We start from the raw sequence: 27,860 nt of genomic DNA, 5'->3' as shown, positions 1-27,860 counted from the left end.
GTGGGGCGGCCTGGACTCAGCTGACCAGCTCCGTCAGCAAAGTGGATGCTGTGGATCTTGCTGGCCCAAAGGGGTGAGAGCTGGTGACCTGCTGTTGCTATTCCCCCACCAGCAGCACAGCAGGAAGCCTCGGGCCAGCGGTCACTTTCCAACCTTGGCCACGCCAGGAACAAACACCCTGTGGGTCTGTCTGCTTGTGATGCGAGATCCTGGCACCAGGGCAAGCACCCCATCATCATTTACTCAGCAGAATGGCTTTGCCAGAGCCCTTGTGTCCCTTCACTCATTTCTGCCAGGAATTTTTGCCGGGACCAGGACATCGCTTTGTAGCACCCACCCGACGCCATGTTTCTGTCAGGCAAGTCCTGTCCTGATGAAGGGATCTCCGTGGAGCCTGCCCCCTGCCCTGGCCTTTCTGCTCGCGTGGACACAGGGCCGTGGAGGTATGGGTAGTGTCAGTGGACGGTGCTCCAGGGAGAGGAGCAGTTGCAGAGCAGTGCCTGCGGCCGCCCTGTACTAAAAAATAGGGAGCAGTACACATATGGACTAGCTGTGACCTTGGACATGGTGGTCTGTCTGTAAAACAGACACTCTCTGAGCATTTGAAAGGCAACTTGATGCCCAGGGGAAGTGGGGGCTGCATCTTGGGCCAACCCCACCCCGCCCCGGCCCATCGGGGAAACTACATTGGGGAATGTGTGGGTGTGGGGAGGGGAGGCTGCAGGCAGAAGCGGGGCGGGAAGGAAAGTGGGAAGTCTAGTGACGGGTCCGGCTGTGGCGTGGCTGTCAGCACCCACTGACTCTGGCTGTGAAGGACCCCACCCCCACCCCACTGGCTGGAGTTGGTAACAGCACAGACACCACCACTCACAAAGGAACACTCACTCAATCAGGATTCTTATTTTCCTTAGAAGAGCAAAAGGATCTTTCAAACCCTTCAGCCACCAGTGAAATGATCATGCAGGAGAAAAACTTTAGATGGGAGTCTGTCATTAAAAATAAATACAGTTGCACAAAGCTGCTCAAGACGTGAATCAAACTAAAAACAGGAAGGTGGGGGGTTGATACGTTCGTTGTTTTAAGAACCTCCCCACCCCCACCTGTGGGTCACTCCATGGGCGGAGGGAAGAGAGGGCAGGAGGCCTGGCCGCACCATCTCGGTGGTGAGCAAAGCCACAGCTGGATCGGATCAGATCCGGTTCTGGTGACGCAAAACTGCACTCGTGACACCGGAGCTGGGTCCGAGGAGCAGGACGGGCGGGCGCTGGTGGCAGAGCAGGGCCTTACTTCTGCTGCAGCTCCTTCATTCTGTTCAGAGCACTGCCGGCGCGGAACCACTCGATCTGGGTTTCGTTGAAGGTGTGGTTCAGGAGGATGGTCTCCTGGGTCCCATTGGGGTGCTTGATGATGCATTTCAGGGGCTGTGAGGAGGAGGAGGAGGAGGGAGGCAGGTGTGGGTGGACTGGCTCTTGGGAACACGGCCCTCGGTTCTGGTAGAGGGTCAGGAGAGTGGGTCACTGCTCTGGGGCCTTGGGGCCAGCAAGGTGAACCAAATCCTACGCCAGGTCTGGGCCTCGGTGGCCATGGTAAGACCTAGATGGCTTAACTCCTGGGGCCAAGAGGGTCCTGCCGGGCGTGGGCTGTTGGCCTCTGAGTGCCAAGCCTGGGCTAGTGAGTGGACAGTAGGAGGGCCTGAGCTGGCTCTACCCTCATCTCTGGGAAGGCATTTCCTTCCCTCTCTCGGGGGGGTCACCTGGATAATTTAGGGGCCCTTCTAAGAAGCTGGAACAGAGGTTCATGGGAGGAGGTGCAGGTGGGGCCAGGTGTAGAAGGAGGGAACCAAGGTGGCTGCCCCCTCCATTCCCCTCCCCCCTTAGGAGGGCCCTGGGGGAAATGCGCTGGCTGGCCCACCTCCTTCCCTGGTCCCCTACCTTGCCAGGGGCAAAGTCCTTCAGGCCCTGGATGGTCAGCTTGTCCACAGGGTGAATCTTGTTGTAGTCGGCTGGGTCAGCGAAGGTGAGGGGCAGCAGACCCTGCTTCTTCAGGTTGGTTTCTAGAAGGCAGAGGGCACACTCAGTCCATACGCGGCAGGTTCCTTTCGTGAGGAACCTCACCAACCAAGTCTAGTTAAGGCTGTGGGAGAGACACCCCTAGTCCTGCCACATGGGGACAAACCTGGGGCATCGACTACGAGGACCAAGTTGGCCGCACTCCCAGTGACGTGGGGCCCTATGCAAGTGTGCTTTGGTGCCTGTGTTTCCTGAGGCCTCTGACAATCAGAGACAATCCTTTGACCACGTGCCCTGGATTTCAACTGCTACAAGTTTGGAAGCAAGACCAGTACATGCTGGAGATGGGAAGCTGTGGGTGTTAGAATCCACACAAATCTGAAGGGGCAGAGGCTGGAGGCTGGTGATGGTGGAAAAACGAGCTGCCGACATGCCCTAGGAACGAGGCACGTGGCTCCAGGCCCCACTGGGCCACTGGCAGGTTGGGTGACCTTGGGCTGCCAGCGAGGGGAGGTGGATGGGGCTGGGATGGGGCTCCAGCTCACCGTGGATCCTGGCGAAGCTCTTGGTGATGATGGCCCGGCCCCCGAGGTGGCGAGGCTCCAGTGCCGCGTGCTCCCGGCTCGAGCCCTCGCCGTAGTTCTCATCTCCGATCACCACCCACCGGATGCCACGTGCCTGTCAGGAAAGTAAGGAGCGAGTTTATGAGGGAGAGGAGGGCACTGGCCCACCTCCTGCACAGTCATCGGGCTTCCTAAGGCTCACAGGTCAAGGAGCTAGAGAGTCCCCTCCTCACCTGCTCCCCAAGGACAGGTGAAGTTAGAGGTGAATCCAGCCCAAACCAGGCCCTGGGAAGACATGTGATGAGACACGGGCCCTGGCTGCCCGCGGTGGGCCTGGGAAGGTGCGACCCCCCCCCCAATCAGTGCTCAGCCTGGAGGCAGGCGTGAGTGGGGGGCACAGTGTTGGGGAGAGCCCAGGGCAGTGGGGGTGACAGACATGGGACTGCCTCCGTGGCACTGGGACACTATTCGACTACAGAGCTACTGGTATGGACTCCCCCTGTCCCTGAACCACCCATCCGCCCCACGCAGCCACCAGGAGGTGCCAGAGGACCCCCATCCCTACCCCCAACCAACCCACCTTGTAGTAGCGGGCGGTGTCAGGGACGGGACCAAACTCCTGGGTGACGGCATTACGCACGGAGTTGGCCTTGCCATTTTCGATGTTGACGGCACCGATGAGCAGATTATTGGAGATGTTGTCCAGGTGCCCACGGAACTTGAGCCAGGGGCCGGCAGCCGAGATGTGGTCAGTGGTACACTTCCCTTTGACCTGGGGTGGGTGAGCAGAGAGAACAGAGGTCGTGGCAGGGCCTCTGAGTGGCGGATGAAGGGAGAGGCCCTCTAGAGGCAGGCAGCGGGACCCGGGGATGGGGACACGAGAAGGATGTCAGGCTGTGACACAGGGTCTACAGTTTTGGTGTCACCACTCTGGCCAAGAGGGCTCAGGCAAGGCTGTCACCCACCCCTCAGAGGGGGTAAAGGAGGCTGGACACGGACGACACGTATGTCTGCTCACTCGCCCTTTAGACCTAGGCCCCCAGGTAGGAGATGCCCAGGCTGGAAGACCAGCTACAGATCTCATGCCAGACACAGAGAGGAGCCTAGGGATGTGTCTGGGTTCTGGCTAGTGACTGATCAGTTTCATCTACCACATGGGCCTAATATTGGCTGTGACACTGCCTGGAGACCCCATAGTTAACAGCATAATGCACGTGCGACATGGGTCTGAGGCCTCTGGCTGTACCACAAGAGCTTGTCTGCTCAGCTCCCAAACACAGGCCATACCCCCCGATGCTCAACTGTGGGAACAGAGGAAATGACATCTTCCGGAGCTTGTCTGGTCAAGCCAGACGTGTGGAGACCTGGCTGTGCAGGGTCACATGTGCCCATCTTGCCCTCCCTGTGCTGCATTCACTACCCACACCCACTGGAGGTGGCCCTCACCAGCTGGAGCAGGATTGCTGAGGGCCTCAGACAGCAGCTGGCCAGACCCAGTTCTGCCCAGCACGGGGCAGTGGAAGAGGGGACACAGATGCCCTCGCTCCTCTGCAGCCAAACCTCCCTTCCTGCCCCCACCCTAATCTTGACCGTGTCCTCCACCAGGGTCCATGGGAGAATGCGTGGTTTCACGGCCCTTCCTACCAATCAAGGGAGGGCGCCCTCCCTGTCCCCACGCCGCTGACCTTGATGAGGATTTGCAGGTCCTCCAGGTCTTTGCCGTCCCACTTGTCAAAAGGCTCCAGGAGCTGCAGACGCTGGCTGGTGGGACTCACGTCCACCCGCTGCCCGCTGCTGTCCTTAGGGGGGTGCTGGTAGGTGTCCTGTCCGGGATCAAAATCCTGCAGCAGGGGACAGGGCACGTTAGGTGTCAACCCCTCAGCCGCCGTTCGGAAAGGCTCTCACGGAAGGCAAGCTCCCTCGAGCGCCAAGCCGCTCTCTCCCAGTGAACACGGCTGCTTCACTCTCACAAACAGTGAGCGTCCCTCCTGGGCAGGAAGTGTCTCGGCCGCACAGCGGCCCTGAGGCCCAGGCCGGGGCGGGCGTGCAGGACAGGTGGCCGTGCAGGTGCCTGCTCACCGCTCGGGGAAGCTCATCTGCGTCTGGAGCCTCCAGCTTGAACTTCTTGCCATCCTTGCCCGTCAAGAAGTCAGTATCTGGGTTGAACTTGAGGGTGCCAGCAATGGCCAGGGCTGTGACAATCTGAAATGGAGGCGGCCAGTTTGTCAGTTAGCACCAAATTCCACTCCCGTTCCTCCACCTCAGCAGAGACCAAAACTGAGATGGAGCCCAGGAAATCTCCAGATTCTCCACAGACCACTCTTCCCCTCAGAGGCAGAAGCTGCAGGAATCTCCCTGGGACCAGGGCCGTTGGGCCCGCAGGGGACTCATGAACCCAAGGGTAATCTGGCCTCTACCACCCCCACTGGGGCCTGACCTCAGAGCCCCCTCGGCCAGGGTCAGCGCTGGACCCAGAGAGGCCGGAAATGCGGCTGCAATGAAAATGTTCCTTAATGGGCACTGAAAACATGGAAAGGGCCATTTCTTCACAAAAGTATTTCTGGAACACTCATTTAAAAAACCAAGTTACGAAAGACTGGCCAAGTGCGGACAACCGCTAAGTGCCCGGAGCACGCGGCTCAGTGGCCGTTCATCGTGACAGCGCGGCCTCCCTCCCGGCTCAGGGACAGTGCGAGCACCTCCTGCGCGGCTCCGGGGCCGCCCACAGGACCCTGGGGCACAGAGCAGGGGAGTGACAGGTCAAGCCCATGTGGCTGGGTGGAGGTAGGGCTGCCTTCTGTCCCCGGTGGTGATTCTAAAGCTCCTGCTCGCGATCGCGACTGTGCTACATGAGACCTCAGACTCCTGGGACCGAGGGGAGCCAGGCACGGGGCAGCAAGGGAGCTTGATGCCTGGGGCCGGCAACATTTGTGGCTCTTGGTTTCTGCCCTGACAATCCCTTGCCCTGCGATGCCAAGCCTCCCTCAGCAGCCCTGCAGGGTCAGACGGCCTTCCCCAGTGCCCCTACTCCCCTGACCGGCCAGCAGCAGGGCCCCGAGAGGCCATCCCAGGTTAGGGCCGGGCCTGGCAGAGTCTCACCTCAGGGGATGTGACGAAGGCATGGGTCTCGGGGTTCGCATCATTGCGGCCCGTGAAGTTCCTGTTGTAGGAGGTGACGATGGTGTTCTTCTCCCCCTTCTTGATGTCCTTTCTGCCAGGTCAGAGGGGACAAAGTTAGGGATGTCTGGCCTTGTTACCTGGCCCATCCTGCCTAGCTCATGGCAGAGGAGGGGGAACTGGAAAGACCCTGAAAGGGTTACCTCCTCCCAGAACTCACACACACAGAGCAAGAGGGAACCTCAGGCATCACTGAGGTTTGCTTGAGACCACACGTAAGACAGAGGCCAGACCAAGGCCAGAGTTTCCTGACCCGGGCACTGCTTCCTTTCAAGAGGCTGCATCAGAGGTCACCGCTGTGTGCATGACGATGAGGCCCCCCTGGCCTCTTCCTGCCACCCCAGGCCCTGTCCAGGTGGCCACTCAGTGCTGCTGGGGGCTCTTCCTCTTTACTTCCAGCCCAACTTTCCAGTCCTTCCTGGAAAAGTCTTCTAATGTGCAACAGCCCCAAAGCTAGAGGCCTTGGGCTAAGAGTTTTCACTTCAGTGACATCTCCCCTCAACATCTGGGGCTCTGTACCCCAGGACATAAAGGGCCATCCTATCAAAATCGTGCTTCTCACCTGTCCCACTGGCCAATGCAGGGGCCACAGGCATTGGCCAGGACGATGCCACCCACGTCCCTCAGGATCTGTGCCTGCAGCAGGGACAGAGGACAGGGAGTTGTCAGGGGCAGGCTGGCAGCTGATGGGAAAGGGTAGTTCAGCAGCCTGAGGGATGAAGAGCTGATGGGAACCCTGGGGCAGACCCTGGGACCTGTACCAGCCCCTGCCTGCAAGGCTGCGGTTTGTTCTGCCCTGAAGCCACATTACTCAGCAGTGGGGTGGGGGAGCCAGGGGCGGGATGCGTGGGCACTCACGTAGCCGTCCCGCTCAATGGTGGCGCGGATCTGCTCAGAGCCTGGAGTGATGGTGAACTGGGACTTGCACTTGAGTCCATGAGCCAGCGCCTGCTTGGCCACAGCAGCTGAGCGCCCCATGTCCTCGTAGCTGGAGTTGGTACAGCTGCCGATCAGACCTGGTGCATCATGGGTGGTGAGGCCGTGAGTCAGGAGGAGAGAGTGACCAGAGCTCTCCACCTGACCGCAAACTATCCAGGTCTGGTCAAGAGTTCACCAACTCTGCTTCCAACAGAGACATGTTGGAAGCAAACTACCTAGCTGTCTAAGAGTAAAGGATAAGCTCCTCTTGACCCAGCCATTTAAGGGAAGAAGATGTGGCCAGTGAACACGACACTGAACACGTGTGGAAGCAGTACGAGTCACTCTTACAGTAATACAGTCTGCACGTGTGTGCACATCAGCAGGCCCGCACTGAAACACTTAACATGACTGCTGCTGGAGGAGGGCCTATAGGCCAATTTTCTTCTCTTATACTTTGCAGTATTCTCTGGCTTTCTAGTTGGTTTATAATCAGAGGAAAAAGAATTCTTTTTAAAAAGTCTATCATAGTGGGCTTCCCTAGTAGCACAGTGGTTAAGAATCCGCCTGCCAATGCAGGGGACACGGGTTCGAACCCTGGTCCGGGAAGATTCCATATGCCGCGAAGCAACTAAGCCCGTGCGCCACAACTACTGAGCCTGCGCTCTAGAGCCCGTGAGCCACAACTACTGAAGCCCACATACCACAACTACTAAGGCCTGCGCGCCTAGAGCCCGTGCTCCGCAATAAGAGAAGCCACTGCAATGAGAAGCCCACGCACCGCAACGAAGAGTAGCCCCTGCTCGCCGCAACTAGAGAAAGCCCGCACGCAGCAACAAAGACCCAATACAGCCAAATAAGTAAATTAATTAAATAAATAAATTAGAAAAAAGAAAGTCTATCACAGTTATTCAAAAAGTCAATAAAGACTGGATGGGGCTTCCCTGGTGGCGCAGTGGTTGAGAATCTGCCTGCCAATGCAGGGGACACGGGTTCGAGCCCTGGTCCGGGAAGATCCCACATGCCACGGAGCAACTAAGCCCGTGCGCCACAACTACTGAGCCTGCGCGTCTGGAGCCTGTGCTCCGCAACAGGAGAGGCCGCGATAGTGAGAGGCCCGCGCACCGCAATGAAGAGTGACCCCCGCTTGCCGCAACTAGAGAAAGCCCTCGCACAGAAATGAAGACCCAACACAGCTAAAATAAATAAATAAATATATTTATTTAAAAAAAAAAAAAAGACTGGATGACATCACACTGTCTACAGACAGAGACAGTCTCTCTCACCAGCTCAGCAATTTATTTTCTAATTTTAAGCTACCAAAGATTTGTTTTTATTTACTTCAACTCATAAGGCTGAACACACTGTACAGCACTTCATGCCAGGCACCATCGAAAGCTCTTGCCACACATTAACTCATCCCACTTCCCAGCAATTTTAACGGGTAAGTATAGTATCACCCTCGTTTTACACCTGGGGAACCGAGGCACAGGAGGTGAAGTGACTTGCTCAGTCACCCAGCTGTGAAGTGGCAGAGTCAGATTCATACCCAGGCCACCTGGGTTCATGTGCTTCACAGCCACACTAAACTGTGACAACAGTGATACCGTGCCAGTGTGTCCGTATATGTAAAGCATGTAAAGTAAAATCAGTCGTCATGGTTGGTAAGAGGAAGTGTTTGTAAAACAGAAAATTACACACATCAGTATGTGCATGTACACAGAAATACAGTATTCCTGTCAAAGAGCTTCTAGAGCTGGTTCTGGCTGAGGGTGGAGATTAGGGGTGTTTTAAAATTCTTATTTGTCAATATTCTCTACACTGATATATATTTCTTTTTTTTTTTTGAAGATTTTCTTTTTTTCTATTTTTTTTTTTTTTTAGGTTCCATATATATGTGTTAGCATACGGTATTTGTTTTTCTCTTTCTGACTTACTTCACTCTGTATGACAGACTCTATGAAGATTTTCTTCATGTGGACCATTTTTGAAGTCTTTACTGAATTTGTTACAATATTGCTTCTGTTTTATGTTTTGTTTTTTTTGGCCGTGAGACATGTGGGATCTTAGCTCCCCAACCAGGGATCGAACCCGCACCCTCTGCACTGGAAGGTGAAGTCTTAACCACTGGACCACCAGGAAATCCCTCTATTTCTTTTATACCAAGAAAAAGTAATTTCTTTAAAAAGCCATAAGAAAAAAAACAACTACTTCAGAAAGCGCCTGGTCCATTCAGGAAGGGCCCCGCGGTAAGCACAGGCGACAGCCCACAGCCCTGGGTGGACTGCTGGCCCTGAGGCGGGGGGCGGGGGTGGCTCACCTACTCGGATGTCCAGGGGCCACCCCTCCTTCTCTGCCACACTGCCCACTTCTGCCACAGGGTGAGCCAGGTCGGGGGTGAAGGGCCCATTGATGTGCGGCTTCAGCTGAGGAAGAAAAGGCACGGGGAGGGAACCCAGCTTGGCGCGTGGACAGCCTTTCTTCAGAGGCGGCCTCGCTCCCGCTCACCAAGTCACGGTGGGCCTGGGAGGCCAACTACTGTTCTCACGGCTCAAACCTCAACCCAGGAAACGCCCGAGCAACAGACGCCGTACGTGCCCCAGCTCCTGAGATCTCTCCAACCCCGCAAGTCTCGTCATCTCCAGCCTGCAGACAGCAGAGCGCCTGCCTTACCCAAGGTCACATAGCTCGGCGATAGCAGAGGCATGGGATGAATCAAGGCTGCCAGCTTCCTAAGCCCGTTACCTCCCATACTACGGTGCTTCTGGAATCTTAAGGCCAGATGCTTTACATGTGACGATACTTATCAATCAACGTGAAGCACTTAACGAAGTGCCTGGCACATAGTAAGCACTCAATAAATGTCAGCAACTGTTATTACATGGATTAGCTCATTCAGTTCCCATGACTGCCTCGGGTTTCACACACCATGAAGTAAGGCCCACAGTGCTTGAGCAACTTGCCCAAGGTCACAGGCTTAAGCGGCAGAGTCAAGATGTGAACTCATGCAGGTTGGCTTCAGGGCCTAAACCCTCGGCCGCTGTGCTCTGCTGCTTCTCCTCCTCCAAACCGCCCTTTCTCTGGCCTTCCAAACGCCACCCTGGCCTGCAGGTCTCAGGGTGCCAGGCTCAGGCTTGGGAATTTTGCTTGGGCTTTGCCCTCTGAACTCTCACAACTCTAGGGCAAAATCCTGGCTTCTCCTAAAGCTGAGGTGGGGGCCAACTGAACGTTTCTGAATCACCAGCCACAGCCACCTCCACTCTCCCCTTGGCCATACAGCCTTCCTGCTGCCCCTCCCACCCCACTGATTCAGTCAGCAGTTTGCAGGGACAATGGGGAACCAAAAGTCCAAGAGCCCTGCTGGGTGTGCAGCCAGGGACCTGCTCTGGCTCTCCCCAGGGCCCACCAGAAGTCCCCGGACGGGGCCTGAACCCCCCACCCTCAGAAACTCCTGGAACCAACTCCCTTCCTCACCTCGCTGAGGTTAATTTCAATCAGTTGGTCATAATGGCAGCCAGGGTCAGGTACCAAGTGATCCTTGAATTCATCAGCAAGGTTGGCAATGTCTGAAATCAACGAGGGAGACTGAAGCATGTAAAACAGAAATTGGCCATGAGACTCCATCCATCCATCCATCCACCTGCCCATCTATCCATCCATCCATGCATCCATCCATCTGAACCACAGTTACCAGGCACCTGTGTCAAACATCCATCCATCCATCCATCCGTATGAACCACAGTTACCAGGCACCTGTCAAACATCCACCCATCCATCCATCCATATGAACCACAGTTACCTGGCACCTGTCAAACATCCATCCATCCATCCATCCATCCGTATGAACCACAGTTACCAGGCATCTGACAAACATCCATCCATCCATCCATCCGTATGAACCACAGTTACCTGGCACCTGTCAAACATCCATCCATCCATCCATCCGTATGAACCAGTTACCAGGCACCTGTCAAACATCCATCCATCCATCCATCCGTATGAACCACAGTTACCAGGCACCTGTCAAACATCCATCCATCCATCCATCCGTCTGAACCACAGTTACCTGGCACCTGTGTCAAACATCCATCCATCCATCCATCCGTATGAACCAGTTACCAGGCACCTGTCAAACATCCATCCATCCATCCATCCGTCCATCCGTATGAACCACAGTTACCAGGCACCTGTCAAACATCCATCCATCCATCCATCCGTATGAACCACAGTTACCAGGCACCTGTCAAACACCGGGCCCTGGACACTGAGTGGGCAAACAAAGGAACAAAACAAACAGCACAGGACACAGTTCCCGCCCTCGAGGAGCTCACGTCTAGCGAAGGAGCTATCAGTGAGCCGGAAGTCACGAGATAATACAACAGAGGCACGCAGGAACACGGGGACACAGGGGAGATGTAGTGACTGAGGCTCAGAGGCAGGGAAGGCTTCCTGGAGATGAGAAGCACTGAGTTTTTAAAGAAGGAGAAGTTACTTGATAATAAAAGCGAGGGAAGGGCCTTTCAGGTAGCACTCTGTGTGCGGAGAGCTTGGGAACAAAGTGACAAACTCCCCGCCAGGCCCTTGGCCTCTGGCTCCACCAATCACCCTCGCTCACCTCCCTTCAGAGGCTCCAACAATTCCTCCCCCAGGACCCATTTCCAACTCTGGGTTTCAAAGAAGCCAAGCTAGAACCTCAGGGAAGTTGCTGAGGGAGGCCTACAAAGTGGTTCTTGTTCCAGACGTTTTTCCTCCTCCCCCTGCTAGGGCAGGAATTACAAATAGAAGCAGATCCATGTCATTTCCAGAGCCTCCCACAGAGGGCACCAAGGACCAAGCCAAGAAGAACCGGAATTCAGACACCCTTTCAGGGGAAACTAAATTCCAATCCTGAGGCAGGGATATCTCACACTTAGATGCCAGACCCACTGAGAAGCTGATGAGAGCTACAGACACCCCACTCAGGAACAGTAACACACATAACCTCTCACAGACTGTCAGGGGCTTCTCAGAGCCTCTGAAGCCAGTCCGGAGACACCAGGCTTAGGACTTAGGATGCCCGCTGGCTCACCTGCCCGGCCTGTCTTGCTCAGGTACTTCTTCATCCTGTGGTTGTAAGGAAACACCGAAGTGGTGGCCCCAATTTCTGCACCCATGTTGCAGATTGTCGCCATGCCTGTAGAGAAACAGAGCCCGCGGGGCTGGCTGTGCAGCTAGACGAGGGTCCCCCACACCTGCTAGAGGTGCACAAACATCTTCACACTGGGGAGCTGGCATCATTTCTTCCCTCGCTCTCACTGCCCCTGTGGCCCAGGGTTAAAATGAGGCCCAGTGAAGAGAGGCCACGGGGCCAGAGCTCAGTGTCCCGGCTCTCAGGGTGGCGGCTGGGTAGAGTGAAGGGGACACAGGATTCAGCTCCTACAAGCGAAGTTCCAGCTCTGGGCCTGGCTGTCCCGCTCAGCAGACTAGACAGCCCCCATGGAATGAACGCTGACCTGGCCAGACCACCCAGTTGTTGCTGTGTCCGTTTGCAGGTGAGGGAACTGGCTCAGAGAGGCCCAAGGTCATGCCACAGAGCAAATGCGGCGTGGCCTGCAGGTCTCGGTCTGACTGCCCGGTGTGCAGGCCTGCACTCTTTCAGCTACAACACGGTGGAAATGTTTCTGGGTCCGCGGTTTTCCAGCAATAAGACTGGAAGGACGTCCACTGCCTGGACCACAGACCGCCCACAGAACTGGAGAGGCTACAGATGCCCTGACTGCTATCAGGACTCCAGCCTCATGGGGTTGCTGGGACATGGGTCTGGGCTTGTTGCCAACTTCCTCACTGAGCTGTCCAACAGCAGTAAGGGCTACTTAGAAGAGTGAGCCCCGCATCACAGGAGGGACACAAGGGCCAGCTGAACGGTAGCTCTGTGGGGCTGCTGTGGAGCTGAGGCAGGCCCCTAGGGAAGTCGGGACTGAACCATCTCTAAGGTTCATCCAAGTCTACCTGGATTGCCAAGGGCCCAGGCACTGGGGCCAGATCACCAGGAGTGATGAGTAGGAAGGGGCTGGCTCCCACCTGGTCTTGGAGACTAGCAGGTGACGGTCTCTAATCCAAAGGAAGAGAGTGAGGTTCCAACTCCAGCCAAGGGAAGATGTGAGAATGCGGCTGCTTTGAGACAGAAGCCCTGGCTCTGATTCCCCTTCCCACCACCACCTCCACCCTCTGTAGGTTCTTCTGGATCACCCAAGGCAGCCCAGGGCCACAGCCAAGTTGGCTCAGCCCCTAACTCTGTGTGGCCACAGGGAAGTTACCTGCCGTCCTTGAGGGGCCCCAGTCTCCCGTTTAATGAGGGACCTGGACTAGACAATGAGGTCTCCCCTCGACCTCTAAGTGTCCATCCCAAGTCCCCAAATTCACTGGACAGATCCCCAGGGGAAGGCCATTCACTGCTTCTATGGCTCTACTACAGGCCCCACTGGGCCCAGCACAGGCTGAGAGCCATGTCACGTGGCCGCCTTCCTCACCAGTGCAGGAGACGGAGTCTACGCCAGGCCCGTGGTACTCCACAATTGCGCCCGTGCCACCTTTTACTGTAAGGATACCCGCCACCTTTAGGATCACATCTTTGGGTGAGGTCCAACCGGAGAGCGAGCCTGTCAGCTTCACACCAATCACCTGAATAGGTGGGGCAAGAAAGCAGTTACAGGCCTGTGTATCATGTGCCATGTTCCAACCAGGAATCTACCTGCTGGAATTCAGCTTATTTATCCCTGCCTCCTTCCCAAAGAGATCTGAGCCTGACCTATTCTCTCATCCCTTTCGGGTCCCACATCTCCCATTCACCCCCACCAACCACCCCTCTGCTGTCCCCCCGAGATGAGCCCTTCCCTACCCCTCACCTTGGGGCACTTCAGCTCCCAGGGGATCCCAGCCATGACGTCCACTGCATCAGCGCCCCCAACTCCAATGCAGATGCCCCCCAGGCCACCACCATTGGGGGTGTGGGAATCAGTGCCAATCAGAAGAACCCCAGGGTATGCATAGTTTTCCAGAATGATCTGAAAAAGAATCCAAGATCTTAAGCTTAAAAGCCCTCAGGCGAGAATGGAGGTAGGGCTCCAAAGGGGTCTGCAAAACTGCCCCCTACCGACACTGGGCCACTGGGCCATTCCCAGGCACCCCTCCAGGATGGGGCCTCTCCAGTGTGGCCTGGACGAGCCAGAGACCTGGGAGACCAGCGGCCTGGGCTCACAAACTGCTCTGACAGTTCCTGACTGTATGACTTGGGCTTGTCAGTGCCTCTCTGCACCTCAGTTTCCTCATTTGTTAAGAACGGCCACATCACCTTGACCCCAGGATTGCGGCGAGAACCAGATGAACTGGGTACAAGAGTGTGTCGTGTGACAGGCCTGAGGACAAGTGCTGAGCCCTGAAAGGCGCTCCCCTACAACACCCCTGCCTCACGTGGTGGACACGTGGAGCGTGCTTATCTGGCTTCTCAACGGGGCGGACAATCTCATGGCCTGGCTCCAGCACCCGCGAGGAAGTACTGGGCACCCTACGGGAGTGCAGGCCAGGCGTTTTTCCACCACTGAACTAAAAAGAAGTATAGACAACGCCTCCCTAGCCTCAGTGGCCTGGAGGTGGCTCTGAGAACAGCAGCGACTTGCTTAAGGAAGAGGACGACCTGCCGCGTTACCTCTCCGAGTTCAGTGTTGCCTTCGTCGAGGCACTCCTCCTAGCTGGGAGCTAGGAGCTGGCGGTGAGCATTTCCCCCCAGGATATTTAAAGGAGCTACGGGGGCAGCTACCCCAGTGCAGCCCCGCCCACCATCCTGACAGCTGAGGTGCTGGACACGCTGAGGCTGCAGCGGGGCTGCTTGAGGAAACTGCGGCCAAAGGGCCACGCCTGGGTCTGCGGTCTGGCCCCACCACCTCCCAGTAGTCACTTCACCCCCCCAAGCCTCAGTTTCCCATCTGTAAAGAGTAGCTGATAACAGTGCCCCCCTCACGGGATCACTGTGAGCACTCGATAGGAACATGTCCGTCAAGCTGTAGTAATGCCGGAGAGAGGCATTATTTTTATGTATTATTTTGCAGCAAGATCCTTCACCTGAGGTTCTGTTGCTCACTGTCAGAAGCAGTTATGGCCCAACACACACACAGGGATATTGGGGAGGATAAATGAGATCAGAGATGCGAAAAGCTCTATGAACTGTCAGGACTGACGGAATGGTGGGTAGTCTCCCCAGAATATTACAGAAACCCCAGGGCCTCCGCCTCAGGCTAGGCATCTGCTCAGCACACTCAGCAAGGGTCGAGGGGTCTCGCCTCTTGGGAACACAGAAAGTTAGAAGACTTGGTTCCTTCTCCAGAAACGAGGCAGCTGGCTGGGAGAAGAGGCCAACACAAAAGAAATCCCTAACAAAAAACAACTGTTGGAGAGAACGCCGTTTAACTGCTTCATTTCTCCAGCCCTCCTTTCCTCAGCCACATACAAATATTTAAAACTAGTTAATCTCTAAAGCTCCTCAAGGTTGTAAAAGTCTGATCCATGAAGAGCAGACACACAGAATTCAGTGTGGTCACACCATGTAGACTGTCAGTGTGGTCCACGTCCAGAAGGGAGTGGTCAGTGCAGACCCGAGGACTGCAGAACGCATCACAAAGAAGCTGGTTGTGACAGTGACCTCAGTGGTCGGCTGCATTTGGTTAGGCAGATGGGGATGTGGTGGAGAAGTGTATTTTTAGGCTGGACTAACATCTAGAACATAAAACTAGAAATTCAGCCATCTATCTGCATGACACACGTACACTGAGGACCTATTCTATACTGACCTGGCGCCAGGCCCAGAGCTAGAGAGGAATAAATAAGCCATAGACCCTGTCCCCACAGGGCACACTCAGCACACACTGTGGCCATAATGTGAAGGGTCCCCCACAGGATCACAAGATCCCCAATGCTGGGCACCGGAGGGCCAGGACTTCACAGAGGTGACCAGAAAGCAGAACTGAGGAGGAGGAAGGGTCTGCCAGGGGACTCAAGGCAGAGGGAAAGGGATTAAGGTTTAATCTGGACATGGCAGATTAAAGCTGCCTACTGTCAAGGGGGAGAGGAAAGAAAAGCTGCACAGAGATCACATGATTCCTGGGAACTTTCTTTTTAAAGAAATATATCAGGCTGTACACTTAGCTGGTGGCCAGTGGCAGGTGTAAGCTGCCATCACTCACGACCCCAAACTTTGGCCCAGAAGCTGCCAAAACGGCCTCGGTATTTGTACTAAGGTGGAATGGAGGACACTTGGATTGGGGTCCCCTTGACGACAAAAGGCCAAGGTTGGGTCCACCTGACTCCCTCGCCCTGCTGCTGAGAGAGGCTTTCTGGCCCCTGCAGACCAATGTGACATGCCGTACCCGGGGAGCCCCTTCCTGGCAAGGGCAATGGTTTGAAAGGGCAGAGCAGTGATCTGTGGCTCTCGTTTCAGAGTGGGGCAGTGCTGGAAACCCACGCAGGGTCGGATTACAGCCTGACTCAGCTCATCTTGAAGGAAGGCCTGGCAGTGAGCCCTGGGATGGAGGTGGGGAGAAAGGTCACCTTGAGAAGGTACAAAGAGGCAGGTTTCACATACAGGATGGATGGCAAATGGACACAAACCAGCACACACCCCACAAACCAGTCAGAAGCCCTGAAAAGACACCTTTGATGAAAGCTAATCACCTATCTCCCCAGAAACACACACACACACACACACACACACACACACTTGATAGACAGAACTGCCTATCAAGAGAAAATCCATCCTTGGGGAGACCCCAGGAGAACTCCTGACTGATGTGGCCATGTGACCTTTGGTCCCTCCATCCTCCAGGACACCAGCAACGGGCCAAAAGACTCCGAGGAGCACCCTGTGCGCTGGGAGGGGAAGAGCTCCCGGTGTGATGGGAGACCGTAAAGCAGCACAGCCGTGTGGAGCACTGGCTCCAGGGCCAGGCTGCCTGGATGCAAAGCCTGGCTCCACAATCGGCCAGCTGGGTGCCCCTGGCAAGGAGATTAACTTCTCTGTGCCTCAGTTTCCTCATCTGTAAGGTGTGGACAATAAAACCACCAATCTCATAGGGTCATGGCGAGCACCGAGTAAGTTACTATCTGCAGAGTGCCGGCACACGGAATGTGCTCATCAAGTGTTAGCTATCCACGCAACAAGGTATAACGCTTGTGGGAAAAAAGCAAAACAAAAAATAATACAATACCGTAATGCTTAGAAGAAGGTGTAGCACAAAACATGTCAACCTTAAAAGGCTGGTCAGAAGGGACTATTTTAATTTCTCACACGGAGAGTGAGAATGTATAACTTGACACAGTGAAAATTAATTTTAGGGACTTCCCTGTTGGCGCAGTGGTTAAGAATCCGCCTGCCAATGCAGGGGACATGGGTTCGAGCCCTGGTCTGGGAAGATCCCACATGCTGCGGACCAACTAAGCCCGTGTGCCACAACTACTGAGCCTGCGCTCTAGAGCCTGCGAGCCACAACTACTGAGCCCGCATGCCACAACTATTGAAGCCCGCATGCCTAGAGCCTGTGCTCCGCAACAAGAGAAGCCACCGCAATGAGAAGCCCACGCACTGCAATGAAGAGTAGCCCCGCTCACCACAACTAGAGAAAGCCTGTGCGCATCAATGAAGACCCAACTCGGCCAAAAAATAATTAATTAATTAATTTTGAAAAAAGAAAATTAAATTTAAAATGAAAGCAGAGGAGTCTAAGGGCTGATGAAAATGTCATCCAATTGCCCGCCTGAGCCCCGGGCTCCCACAGGCCTGTGGGAACCAGCTCCCTGGTTCCCTAAGGGCAGCCCGCTCCCCTGCCCACCCACAAACGCAGGCCAGGCCCTGCTTTACCTGGTGAATGATTCCAGAGCCAGGCCTCCAGAAGCCCACGCCGTACTTGGCACCTGCAGTTGCCAGGAAATTATACACTTCCTGGTTTATGTCCTATTGAGACAAATCAATAACCAGGGCATTAGTAACACAGTTTGCTCATGCCTTCCCCCCTCCCCCTCCCCTCCCCTCTGACTCTGAAAAGCTGGCACTGTGAAGACAGGCCCTCTCCTGGAGGCCGTCTACAAATAATTCCAAAAGGGCTTGGATGCTGGCCCGTAGTCTCAGCTGGCAGGCCCAGGAGAGAGACCAGGGAACAGAGACAAAGCCCAGTTCTGTGACACCTGGCCAGGGAGTGGGTCCAAAACAAATCCCTTCCCTGCCCTGGGTCTCAGTTTCCTTGTTTGTAGAAGGGTCCCTCTGGCACTCAAGTCCTCAGCCAAGGCCAGCAGTGAGGGGGAAGCATGGGACTACAGGACTAACTGCGACATGGTGGGGGAGGGGAACTGTCAAAGGGAAGCAGTGGGACAGAGTGGACAGCCCGGTCCCACCACACCTCATGTTGGGTGTCGTTTCTCCACTGGAGCCTCGGATGCCTCATCTGTAATCCTGGCTGACATTTACTGAATGCCCACTACGGAAATGGCACCACGCTAAACATCCTCACAACCCAGGGGAAGTATTGTCACCAAGCCCATTTTACAGATGCAAAAACAGAAACTCAGAGGTGAAATAACTTGCTGTAGATCCCAGGGTTAAACAGAGGAGCCAGTGTTTGAACCCAGGCCTGTCCAACCACAGAGCTGAGCGCTACGTTGTAATAGAAACAAGGCTACCTCCCTTACAGAGACTACATCTCAGAACACCTAGGCCACTGTCTGGCATGTGGTAGGCGCTCAACACTTGGTAATATGTTTGATGGGCCCCAAATGAAAGACCGTCAAATGGACCATGTTCTGAACAAACAAAACAAAAAACAGGATGGTACCCACTATACCTGTAATTCAGAGACAACTTCTTCGGGGGGAAGGGAAGGCTTCCCACCACATGGATGTGAGGCCAGAGTTTATCTGGAAGACATGGCATGTCCCTGGATAGGTGAGACCCCAGGGACTAAAGGGATGGGACCATAGCGGACAGCACAGAGCTGCAAAGGAGGAAGTAGGAATAGAGACCTGCTAGCCTCTGGGTGTGGGAGAGCCGCGCTCCAAGGCAGAGGAGGGACTCACTGTGGGCTCCACTGGACCCTCCATGAAACACTCTCAATACCGTGCAGCCCCCTTCATTTAAACTCCAGACCAACCATGCATCCTTCTGAGGGCCCGTGTAGTTCCCCCAAGTGAAAGAATGGCAGACAAAGAACTTAGGTCCCCACAGCAGTCTCTTTCTGATTAATAATTAATATATTGGGTTTTTCGTTTATAAATCAGTCACTTGTAAAATCGGTACCGAGGGCAGGAGGCAGCTGGTTGTGTGGCTGCATTTGCTCGTGTGTCTGCGTGTGGGAGAAGAGGCAGCGGGGCGGCCAGAGTGGTGTGGCAGAGTCTCGACCAGAACTCAACCTAGGTACTTCTCCGGTGGTCTGTGTGACCCTGGACAGGTCACTCTGCCTCTCTGAACTCCAACCAGAGGGACCCTTTACAAATACATGTAAATCTGACCATATCCCTCTCCTGCGTAAACCCCTCAGCGACTCCTAGGAGGGCGCCCACAGTCCTCAAGGCCCTGCCTGCACCTGCCCCCACCCACCTCAGAGCTCCAGGTCCACAGGCCCCCTTCCAACTCCACAAAAGTACCAGGTTTCTTCCTCCTCAAGGTCTTTAGGTCGTCTGTTCTGTCTAGAACGTTCTTGCTTATCTGTTCACATCTCAGCTTACATGTTACATCCTCAAAAGAGGCTGTCCTTTCCCCGCCAAAGTCTAAATCAGACATCTTTCTTATACTTCCAGAGTTCCACACTCTCCCAAATTGGCAGTTACCAATTTGTGTGATTGTTTAGCTTCTGTCTCCCTACTGGACTCTAAGATCCATGAGGGCAGAAGGCAGAGCCCCTGTCTGTCATGTTCACACTGAGTCCCAGCACCTAGCACAGTGCCTGGCACATAATTAATGTTCAATGAACATTTGTTAAATAAATGAGGGAATGGGTCCTGAAATCCTATGATTCTGTGAATCTCATCCCCAGAAGGCAGATTTTAAAACTATAAAGGGGAGGGCCAGACCCTGATGGTGGTGGCCCTGCTGTGGGCAGTCATTCGCCCCTAGGGCTGAAGAGGACCCAGTTCCCAGCACTGAAGGATCCCCTGTAATGTTACCAGTTACCACCACCGCTGCTGCTAACATGGAACCCACCAGCCAGAAGGCTGGGCTCTTTCAGCTGAGTGGAGCCGCTGTGCCACCAGGACACAAACGAGCAGGCCAAGGTAGGAAGAAGGGGCTTGAATGGGAAAGCTGCCCTGAGCGTTTCCCATGGGTCTGAGAGGCTCTCTGAGCCGTGCTGACCCTGGGAGCCGAAGCACTTTCAATTGCGTGCTCTGCTCCGTGCCCAGCCGGGCTGCAGCCCTGCCAGCATTCAGCTCCTGCCAATGGCCCCCCAAGAGCAGTGCCCACTTCCATTGCGAGGGGCAGGGAGGGGGGTGGAGAGGGTGGAGGCCCAGAGCTGGGAGAGACCTGCTATTGCCAAGAGTAGACACACACAAAGGCACCACAGCAGAGCCTGGAGGAAGGAGCACAAATTTGGTTTCATAAGAGTGAGAGGAATCCAAGGGGAAAACTCTTCAGTGTGGCATCCAGCCCCTTCTACCGTGTTAAGTGAAACTCACAGAAGAAAGCCCACAAAGGGGGTCGATCAGTAAGAGAGGGCCCTGAGTGGGAGACTGGATAAGGGTCTGGTCCTAACCTCGCCCCCATGCAGTTGTGGGACTTGATGCACGTGCCTTGGCCGCCTCAAATTTACCAACAGCGACACTACTCGCCTACCTCCCTGACAAGGTCCCCAGGGGCCAGGCGAGAGCATGAGTGATCACATGTGATGGTGGCAGCAAGGGAACTTTAAAGTCCCTTCTCCAGAGCAAGTGGCGATAGGTATCAGAACCCCACATCTGAATCATTTTTCTTATAAAGTCTTCTATTTTATTACAGAAAAAGGACCTGAAAAGAATACCTTTAGTATGGTAAGATTAAGGATGATTTTTGTTTTCTTTAGGTTTTCTCAGTATTTTCTAACAGCTTCACAAAGGGCAAATGGTATTTTTCAAAGTAGAAGAGAGCAAAAATAAATTAAAAAAAAAAAAGACTAAACCAAAGAGTCCATTAGAATTTGGGGGTAATGCCCTAGTTCAAGGGTTTTGTCTCTCATCCCATGTCACACCCACTGGCCCCCTCCACGCCACCTTCAGCTCACCTTGGCCCGACGCAGGTCTTTCTCACCCCCGAGCTGGGCCTCGATCAGATGGTCACAGTGGATGGTGGACGGCACAGCCACCCTGGGCAGTCCACTGCTGATGAATTGCAACATGGCCATCTGGGCCGTGGCATCCTGCATGGCCACACGGTCAGGCCGCAGCCGCAGGTAGGTCTTGCCTCGCTCGATCTCCTGGTGGGCCGGGTCATCCAGGTGTCCATACACGATCTTCTCTGAGAGGGTCAGAGGCCGGTTCAACCTGGCGGGAGAAGGGAGGGATGGCCTGGGACCAGCTGCACGATCCCCTGTCCGCCACAGCCATTCCCTCTCCGCACACATGGCGGGCAGGGAGAGGGGACCCTGCACCCCACGAGGGTGGAGACGAATCGGCGCTGCTCACTGTGGTAGCTCCAGCACACGGCACAGCGCCTGGCACTCACTAGGTCCAAAACCACTTGATGAATGACAACATCACAAGAGGCGGCAGGGTTTTTTATTTTTCCCTGAAGTATATTTGCTTTTCCAGCATATTAATTGCTATTATCTGACGGGCACCTATTCCATGTATGTCTCATCTTTTAATCCTTACTGTATCCTTGTCATTTAGTAAAACGACCAAGAGACCCAGCAGAGTGATGTTCGAAGCTCAAGTTCGCAGCCAGAGTCTCACCTTGGATGCTCTACTTCTCTCTGTCCACAGCCATCTCCCCCGTGCACTCAGCCCCACTGCGACACAGAGACTCCGCACCAGCACCCCTCACCCAACCTGCCTCACGCTCCGCCCACAACCCTCCGCCTCAGGTGCTGGAGGCCTTGTCACCCTATTACGCTAAAGCCTTTCCTGCTGGTTCCACTCGCTCTCACCCCGCGAAGACAGGTGTGGCTGTCAGCTCTCAAGAACAGAAGCTGCCTCTGGCCTCTCACGAGCCCCTCTTCCTAGACCCTGTTTCCTCGTCAGAGCCCCCGGGGGGGTGCGCCCCCCCCAGGACACAGCTGCCTCCTCGGCACAGCCTGCCCCGCGCAGACCGAGCTGGGCGCGGGCCAACTCTCCCCCCGCACCTTGAGGCTCCCTGCTGCCGCCCGCCGCTGCAGCACAGCTGCCACCCCACGTGCCTGGACCTCACACTCTGCCTTCCGCCGTTCTCAAAGCTTAGGCCAAACCTGAAGCCTCCTCGGGAGGGGCACAGTTCCACTCACACCCAACGAGCCACACAAAAAAATATATGGGACGAGCAGTCAGAGGCTCTGGGTTTAGACCTGACCCTAGTACTAAACCCACCATGTAACCAGATAAGCCACTGGCCCTCCCAGGGAGCTCCCAGTCCGTCTCTAAAGTCCAGGGCTCGTATTGGAAAGAGAGAACAGATAGCACTTACATAGCACATACTTGTTTTTAAACAGCTTTATTGAGATATAATTGGTGTGTAATTAACTGCACATATTGAAAGTATACAACTGGTAAGTTTTGACATATGAATACACCTGTGAAATCATCAGCACAGTCAAGATAATGAACACATCCATCACCCAAAAGTCTCCTTGTCCCCTTTTATAATCCCTCCCTCCTGCCCCCATCCCCAAGCAACCACTGATCTGCTTTCTGTCATTATAGTTTTATCTTAGCACTTACTTTTAGCCCAGAGCACTCTGATGTATATAACTCACTTTATCCTCACAACACAGATGAGCAAACTGAAGCACAGTGAGGTGAAGTAACTTGACCCTCCCTGGTCATGAGCTAGTCAGTGAGTGGAAGAGCTAGAATGCAAGGAGCCACTGTGGCTTTATACTGTCTCTCAATAACATCTGGAAACTCAGAACAGGGCCCGGCCTGTAGTTAAGTGTTCAATTCCTATCGTTATTGCTACTGCTATTACCAATACGACTCCGCTGGGAAAGCAGAGAAATGTCCTTCTGCTAGTCTGGGTTCTGGCCCCTCACTCCCAAGTTTACCTAACCCCTTGAGAGCAAGAGTTTCCCAGGGTGCTGGCTCTGTGGGCAACAGCAGAGCAACTGGCAGTTCTAAAAATCTCTCACTTCTGCCGTCATGAGAACCTTGAATAAAAATAGCACTGGCCTGAAGTACAGCCTGCCCCCTTTTTGTGGCAGCATCTCCAAGGCTGGTGTACAGGCAGTGACTCACTGCACAGCCCCTCCTTCTGCGTCCAGGGGAGGTGAAAAATAGCACATGAGCTTTAAAACCAAAGACCTTGACAGCAAATGCCTGAAGTTGTATAAAAAAGCCTGACAATGACAAAAGCCTAAGGACAAGTTCATCATCACATTTCCTTGAGGATTGATTAACTGAGGATGGCAAAATGGGTCCTCTATGTCTGTCTGTCCCCCCACTTCACTGGATGACAGAGACCCAGTTCCCAGGAACAGAATCAGGCCCCTCTGTCACAGGGTGGAGGAATTGTCCCCCTGCAAATCCCCTGGCCCTCTAAAACACTCTTACATCTACTTTAATCCACTAGCATCTTTTTAGAACAGCCTCACTTCTGCCTTCTTTCTCTATGGAAGGGTTTCTCAACTATGGCATGACTGACAGTTTGGGCCAGATGATTCTTTAGCGTGGAGGCTGTCTTCTGCACTGTAGGATGTGTGACAGTTTTCTTGGCCTCTACCCACTAGGTAACAGTAAACCCCACCCCACCCCACGTTATGACAACCTACAATGTCTCTAGACATTGCTAAATTCCCCTAGGGGACAAAATCGACCCCTCACCCCACCTCCAGTGAGAACCACTCTTCTATGGCAACAATGAAAATGGAACATCTCTTGCCTGTACTAATCTGGAAAATGCTAAAAGTTATCGATTGGACTTTTCTGGTTAGTGCAGAGTTGGAATAAGAAGGCAAAGGAAAAATTTTAGGGGGAAGGTTAATTTTGCTGATAAAAATTAAAACCAAAGGGCAGTTTTTTGATTAATTTTTTTAAAGCAAAGACAAAATGGTGAACACTTTTTTGTGAAGTTATCTCAAAGCAAGCTTCTATGTTAACTCTCCTTCTAAGCATGACAAAGAGGAGGGGGGGAAGTGTTTTGCAGACTAAAGCAAAATCTATTATTTTTCCACTGAGCTGTGATCTGAGAGCTCTAAGAATAAATAGTGTTTTCTGGGGAAAAAGTATTTGTATAAGGTCACACAGGGATGAGGACAGTGGTTTCAACCCTGACTACACATTAGAACCGGCTGGGAAACCGGCCAGCGCTTCTCACATTTGGATGTGCACTCCAGTCACCTGGGGCTCCTGTTAAAACTGCAGATTCTGACTCAGCGGGTCTGGGGTGAGGCCTGAGGTTCTGCGTTGCTAACGAGCTCCCAGTGCTGCTTGTTGATGCCGATGCTGCTGACATATGGGCCACGTTTTGAGCAGTAAGGCCTACACCACCTGAATCAGACGAACACCCGTGATGTACATTAAGAGGTCTTTCCTATAATTAGGTGACGCCATGTTGCGGGCTACTGGAGATAAAGACTAAGATAGTCCCTTACCTGTAAAACTGAAGTGAGGATACCAGTAAAGAGGAAGCAAAGTGGCAACAGAGAGCAACTGTGGGACAGTGGCCAGAGCACTGGACGAGAGCCTGGAGACCAGGTCCCATCACTCACTCACAGTGTGGCTTTGTCCACCTGACCCCTTCGTCAGCTGTTAATGGGGATGGGGACACTGTGTACTCATGCTGGTTCTCTCGTACTCCCAGGGCCATGTCACCAGATAGGCAAGCGCGCAGCTCTGTCTGCAGTCATTCAAGTTTCAGGAGCAGGGCTGGTTGGCGCTACCAGCCCCCACTCCTCATCCTCTTGTGGTATCTTAGTCATCCCTCCTGTGCCAGCATCTAGCCCAGAACCTGGCACACAGAACAGCAGTGCAAAGACAGCTGCCATTTTACCAAGTGAGCAAAGAGAGGTCCAGAAAAAAGATATGCTCAAGATCCCACCTGAGCTTCCTTCTGAGTCTCAAGGCTGAGCTCTCCCCTGGGCTTATGCACTGAAGAGGAAATATATGTATTTCTGAAGTCACTGGGCCCGGCAGATCCCAGAGAAATGGCCCAGGGCTAGTGGTCTGTCCTGGAAAGGGTGGGTGGAAGGTTCTGGCCACAGCACCGAAGAGTGCCTGAGACCCTCCCTAGGGCCCACATCTCCAGGCTTCTTGCTAACAGACTTTTCCTTGGCAGAGAGGACAGAAGGTCCACCACTGATCTGGAACACCCTTCCTCAGCAGGGACCGCTGTACCCTAAACGCCTCAATCCTGCCACCACCACGACCAGCCATCCTTCACCAAGCACCTCCTGCGCTGCCCGAAAGGGGCAGGCGGCACCAGAAGCACCGACACCCTCTCGCAGTCTCCGCAGCTCACCCTGCAGCCTTACCGTTTGCGGACGACGTTAATGTTCTTCTCGAGCAGGTCATAGCGGATGTACTCACTGGGCTCAAAGTGGCTCATGGCCACCTCGGCCCGCTGGCACAGGACCGAGGCCACATGGTACTGCCGCACACCCAGGGCTTTCTGCAAGAAGAAGGACAGCAGCGACTGTCAGTGGAGTATTTAGGGCGGTCCACCCCTGAGAGACAGCGCAGAATGGTGAAAAAAGCAAAGAATTCAAGTGTCAAGAGCTATTCAGTGACTGCAGCCTCACTTTCCTCACCTGAGGCACAGGGATGAGACAGTAGCCACAAGGAACACAGCCTGTGGTAGCAGAAAGTGCAAGGGATTTATAGTCAGAATTTCTGGATCAAAGTCAAATTCTGTCCACTTAAGAAAATCCTCCATCATCTGAGGGACAGAAAAGTTGGGCAATGGGGATACAACCAGCTGTAGCGATCATATAGTTACTGGGAAGGTTGAAGGAGAAAATATGTGGACGTTCTCATTAAGCTCTAAAGCACCACCCAAATGGTAGCTGCTATCCTGCCTGCCCTATAAGTTCCTTGAGGCTTGGGATCAAGTTTTGTTTGTCTTATTCATCTGTATCTGGACTACCTGGCACATATTAGAGATTTAATAACTAATGGTTGAATAGATGGAAAAATTAGTGAGGAAAACCTATGCATGAGCTTTGGATGTTTCCTCATCCCTTGAAAAGGTGGTGCCTAATCCTGCTCCCCTGGAATGTGCAGCAGACTCACCGACTGACTGGGTAGAATGTGGCACAGTGATACTAGGGGACCTCTAAGGCTAGGTCACAAAAAGGATCGCTTCTGCCTGGCTCTCTCTTTCTTTGATGGCTCTGGCGGAAGACAGTCACCACCGCTGTTAAAACATTTCAGCAGTCCTGAGAGAGGCCCATGTAGAGAGGAACTGAGGCCTCTTGCCAAAAACCAGCACCACCTTGCTAGGCGTGTAAGCACGCCATCTTGCAAGCCAGTGCTCCAGCCGCAGTCTAAGCCCTCAGATCACCAGGGCCCTGGCCGACAATCTGGACTGCAAGTTCTTGAGCGACTCTGAGCCAGAACCACCAGCCAAGACGCTCCCAAATTCCGGGCCCACAGGAACTGCGAGCGAGAAATGTGTATTGTTGTTTTAATCCTCTAAGTTTGGGAGCAATGACTTGTTATGCAGCAACAGATAAGCAACTGTTATGAAGGGGTCTGTATTAGTTCATTTTAAACTGTGGATGACAAACTTCACAGGGTACATTTTGACCAAGGAGGAACAGATGAACCCAAAGAAGCGACAGAGGGAAAGAACAGTGGTGTTCCCCGTCGAGGAGGTCATACCCTTGGGCAAGGAAAGAGGCAAAGCTCAAGCCACTGCCCCAGGCTCCCTTCTATATGTCACCAGGACATTTAAATCCAAACCCTGCCGACCTCAGCATCTGAACCAATACAAATGCACAGCTGTCACTCGCTGTTCAGGTGGCCGGCGAGGAGGGCAGACCCCATCAGGAAACAGCACCCCAACCGCCACCCCCCGACCCGCCACAGCAGGAGTGGCCTCCCAATGCAGACTGCAGATCCACCTGCCCTCCAGCTCAAAATCCACCAGGGGACCCTCACTCTCTGCCCTACTGGGTAGGGGTGAAGAACGCACCAATCAAAGGACTTTCCTTTTTTTTTTTTTTTTTTTTGGCCTCGCAGCATGTTGGATCTTAGTTCCCCAACCAGGGACCAAACCCGTGCCCCCTGCAGTGGAAGCGTGGAGTCTTAACCAGTGGACCGCCAGGGAAGTCCCAAAGAACTTTCAACAGCCTGTGCAGAGGAGGAATGTGGGACACTGCAGCTGCAGGTATGGCCGCTGCTGCCTGCCGCTGCCATGACAGTGGGGGGCCCAGTGCACAGCAGCAGTCGGGGGGACCTGGGCTTCAACCTGGCACGCCATTTACTACCTGAGCCATCTAGGACAATTTACCCTAAGTACTCATTTCCACACAGGGCTATTGTGAGGGCTAGGAGATAACAGAAAGTACTTGGCACGGTTTCTATTATTACCCCTGTGCATTTATAAGCATACATTCAGCCTCCTCTGTGTTTTTTACACAAATGAGAAGCTATACAAGTTGTTCTGCAACTTGCTTTTTTCATTTATCAACCTATCTTTGACATCTTTCCAATGTTTATACACAGATCTATCACTCTCTTTTTGTAAATTAACTGCCCTTAACTTCAGTTTCCTTAGAAATAAAAACGAGTATAACAATACCTAGTGTCTGGCCCAGTAAGCAAAACAAATAACTGTAATCATAATTATAGTGTAGAGAAAAGGTAAAGTAGCAAATTCCTAACAGTAAGGGGACAATTAAGCAATCTATGGACACATAGTATATATCAATACTTAAAAATAGATTTAAGTAATAACGCTGACTGGAAAAATAAGGACAAAATAATATGTTCATACAGAATACAACTTTGGGATAAAAAAAGAATATTTACTAGTGCCTAGTGTGAGATGAGCACCGGCTAAGTATCTAATCCTCACAGC

General features: G+C 53.7%; 2 protein-coding genes across 2 annotated transcripts in view; both read right to left on the bottom strand.

Moving 5' to 3' along the window:
• The window catches only part of TEF (TEF transcription factor, PAR bZIP family member), a gene marked incomplete at its 5' end in the record, with an annotated part of 141,482 nt that overhangs the window by 17,022 nt on the left and 96,600 nt on the right, over nucleotides 1-27,860 (bottom strand). The gene's annotated exons all lie outside the window — the stretch shown is intronic.
• The window catches only part of ACO2 (aconitase 2), a 53,070-nt gene continuing 26,085 nt past the window's right edge, over nucleotides 876-27,860 (bottom strand). The window contains exons 2-18 of the mRNA XM_082351424.1: nucleotides 25,312-25,448; nucleotides 20,935-21,193; nucleotides 17,553-17,645; nucleotides 13,552-13,710; nucleotides 13,177-13,327; nucleotides 11,736-11,840; nucleotides 10,142-10,233; nucleotides 8,988-9,093; nucleotides 6,608-6,765; nucleotides 6,312-6,385; nucleotides 5,672-5,783; nucleotides 4,652-4,774; nucleotides 4,258-4,413; nucleotides 3,153-3,344; nucleotides 2,555-2,687; nucleotides 1,932-2,053; nucleotides 876-1,421 (exon numbers count right to left, since the gene is read on the bottom strand). Of these exons, the coding sequence (XP_082207550.1) occupies nucleotides 1,284-1,421; nucleotides 1,932-2,053; nucleotides 2,555-2,687; nucleotides 3,153-3,344; nucleotides 4,258-4,413; nucleotides 4,652-4,774; nucleotides 5,672-5,783; nucleotides 6,312-6,385; nucleotides 6,608-6,765; nucleotides 8,988-9,093; nucleotides 10,142-10,233; nucleotides 11,736-11,840; nucleotides 13,177-13,327; nucleotides 13,552-13,710; nucleotides 17,553-17,645; nucleotides 20,935-21,193; nucleotides 25,312-25,448 (2,310 nt within the window). The 3' untranslated portion in view covers nucleotides 876-1,283. The remainder of the gene's footprint in view (nucleotides 1,422-1,931; nucleotides 2,054-2,554; nucleotides 2,688-3,152; nucleotides 3,345-4,257; nucleotides 4,414-4,651; nucleotides 4,775-5,671; nucleotides 5,784-6,311; nucleotides 6,386-6,607; nucleotides 6,766-8,987; nucleotides 9,094-10,141; nucleotides 10,234-11,735; nucleotides 11,841-13,176; nucleotides 13,328-13,551; nucleotides 13,711-17,552; nucleotides 17,646-20,934; nucleotides 21,194-25,311; nucleotides 25,449-27,860) is intronic.

This window comes from Balaenoptera borealis (genome assembly GCF_965194805.1).
Source record: "Balaenoptera borealis genome assembly, chromosome: 13".
NCBI classification, from domain to species: Eukaryota; Metazoa; Chordata; class Mammalia; order Artiodactyla; family Balaenopteridae; genus Balaenoptera; species Balaenoptera borealis.
This window is presented reverse-complemented; position numbering and strand designations above follow the sequence as displayed.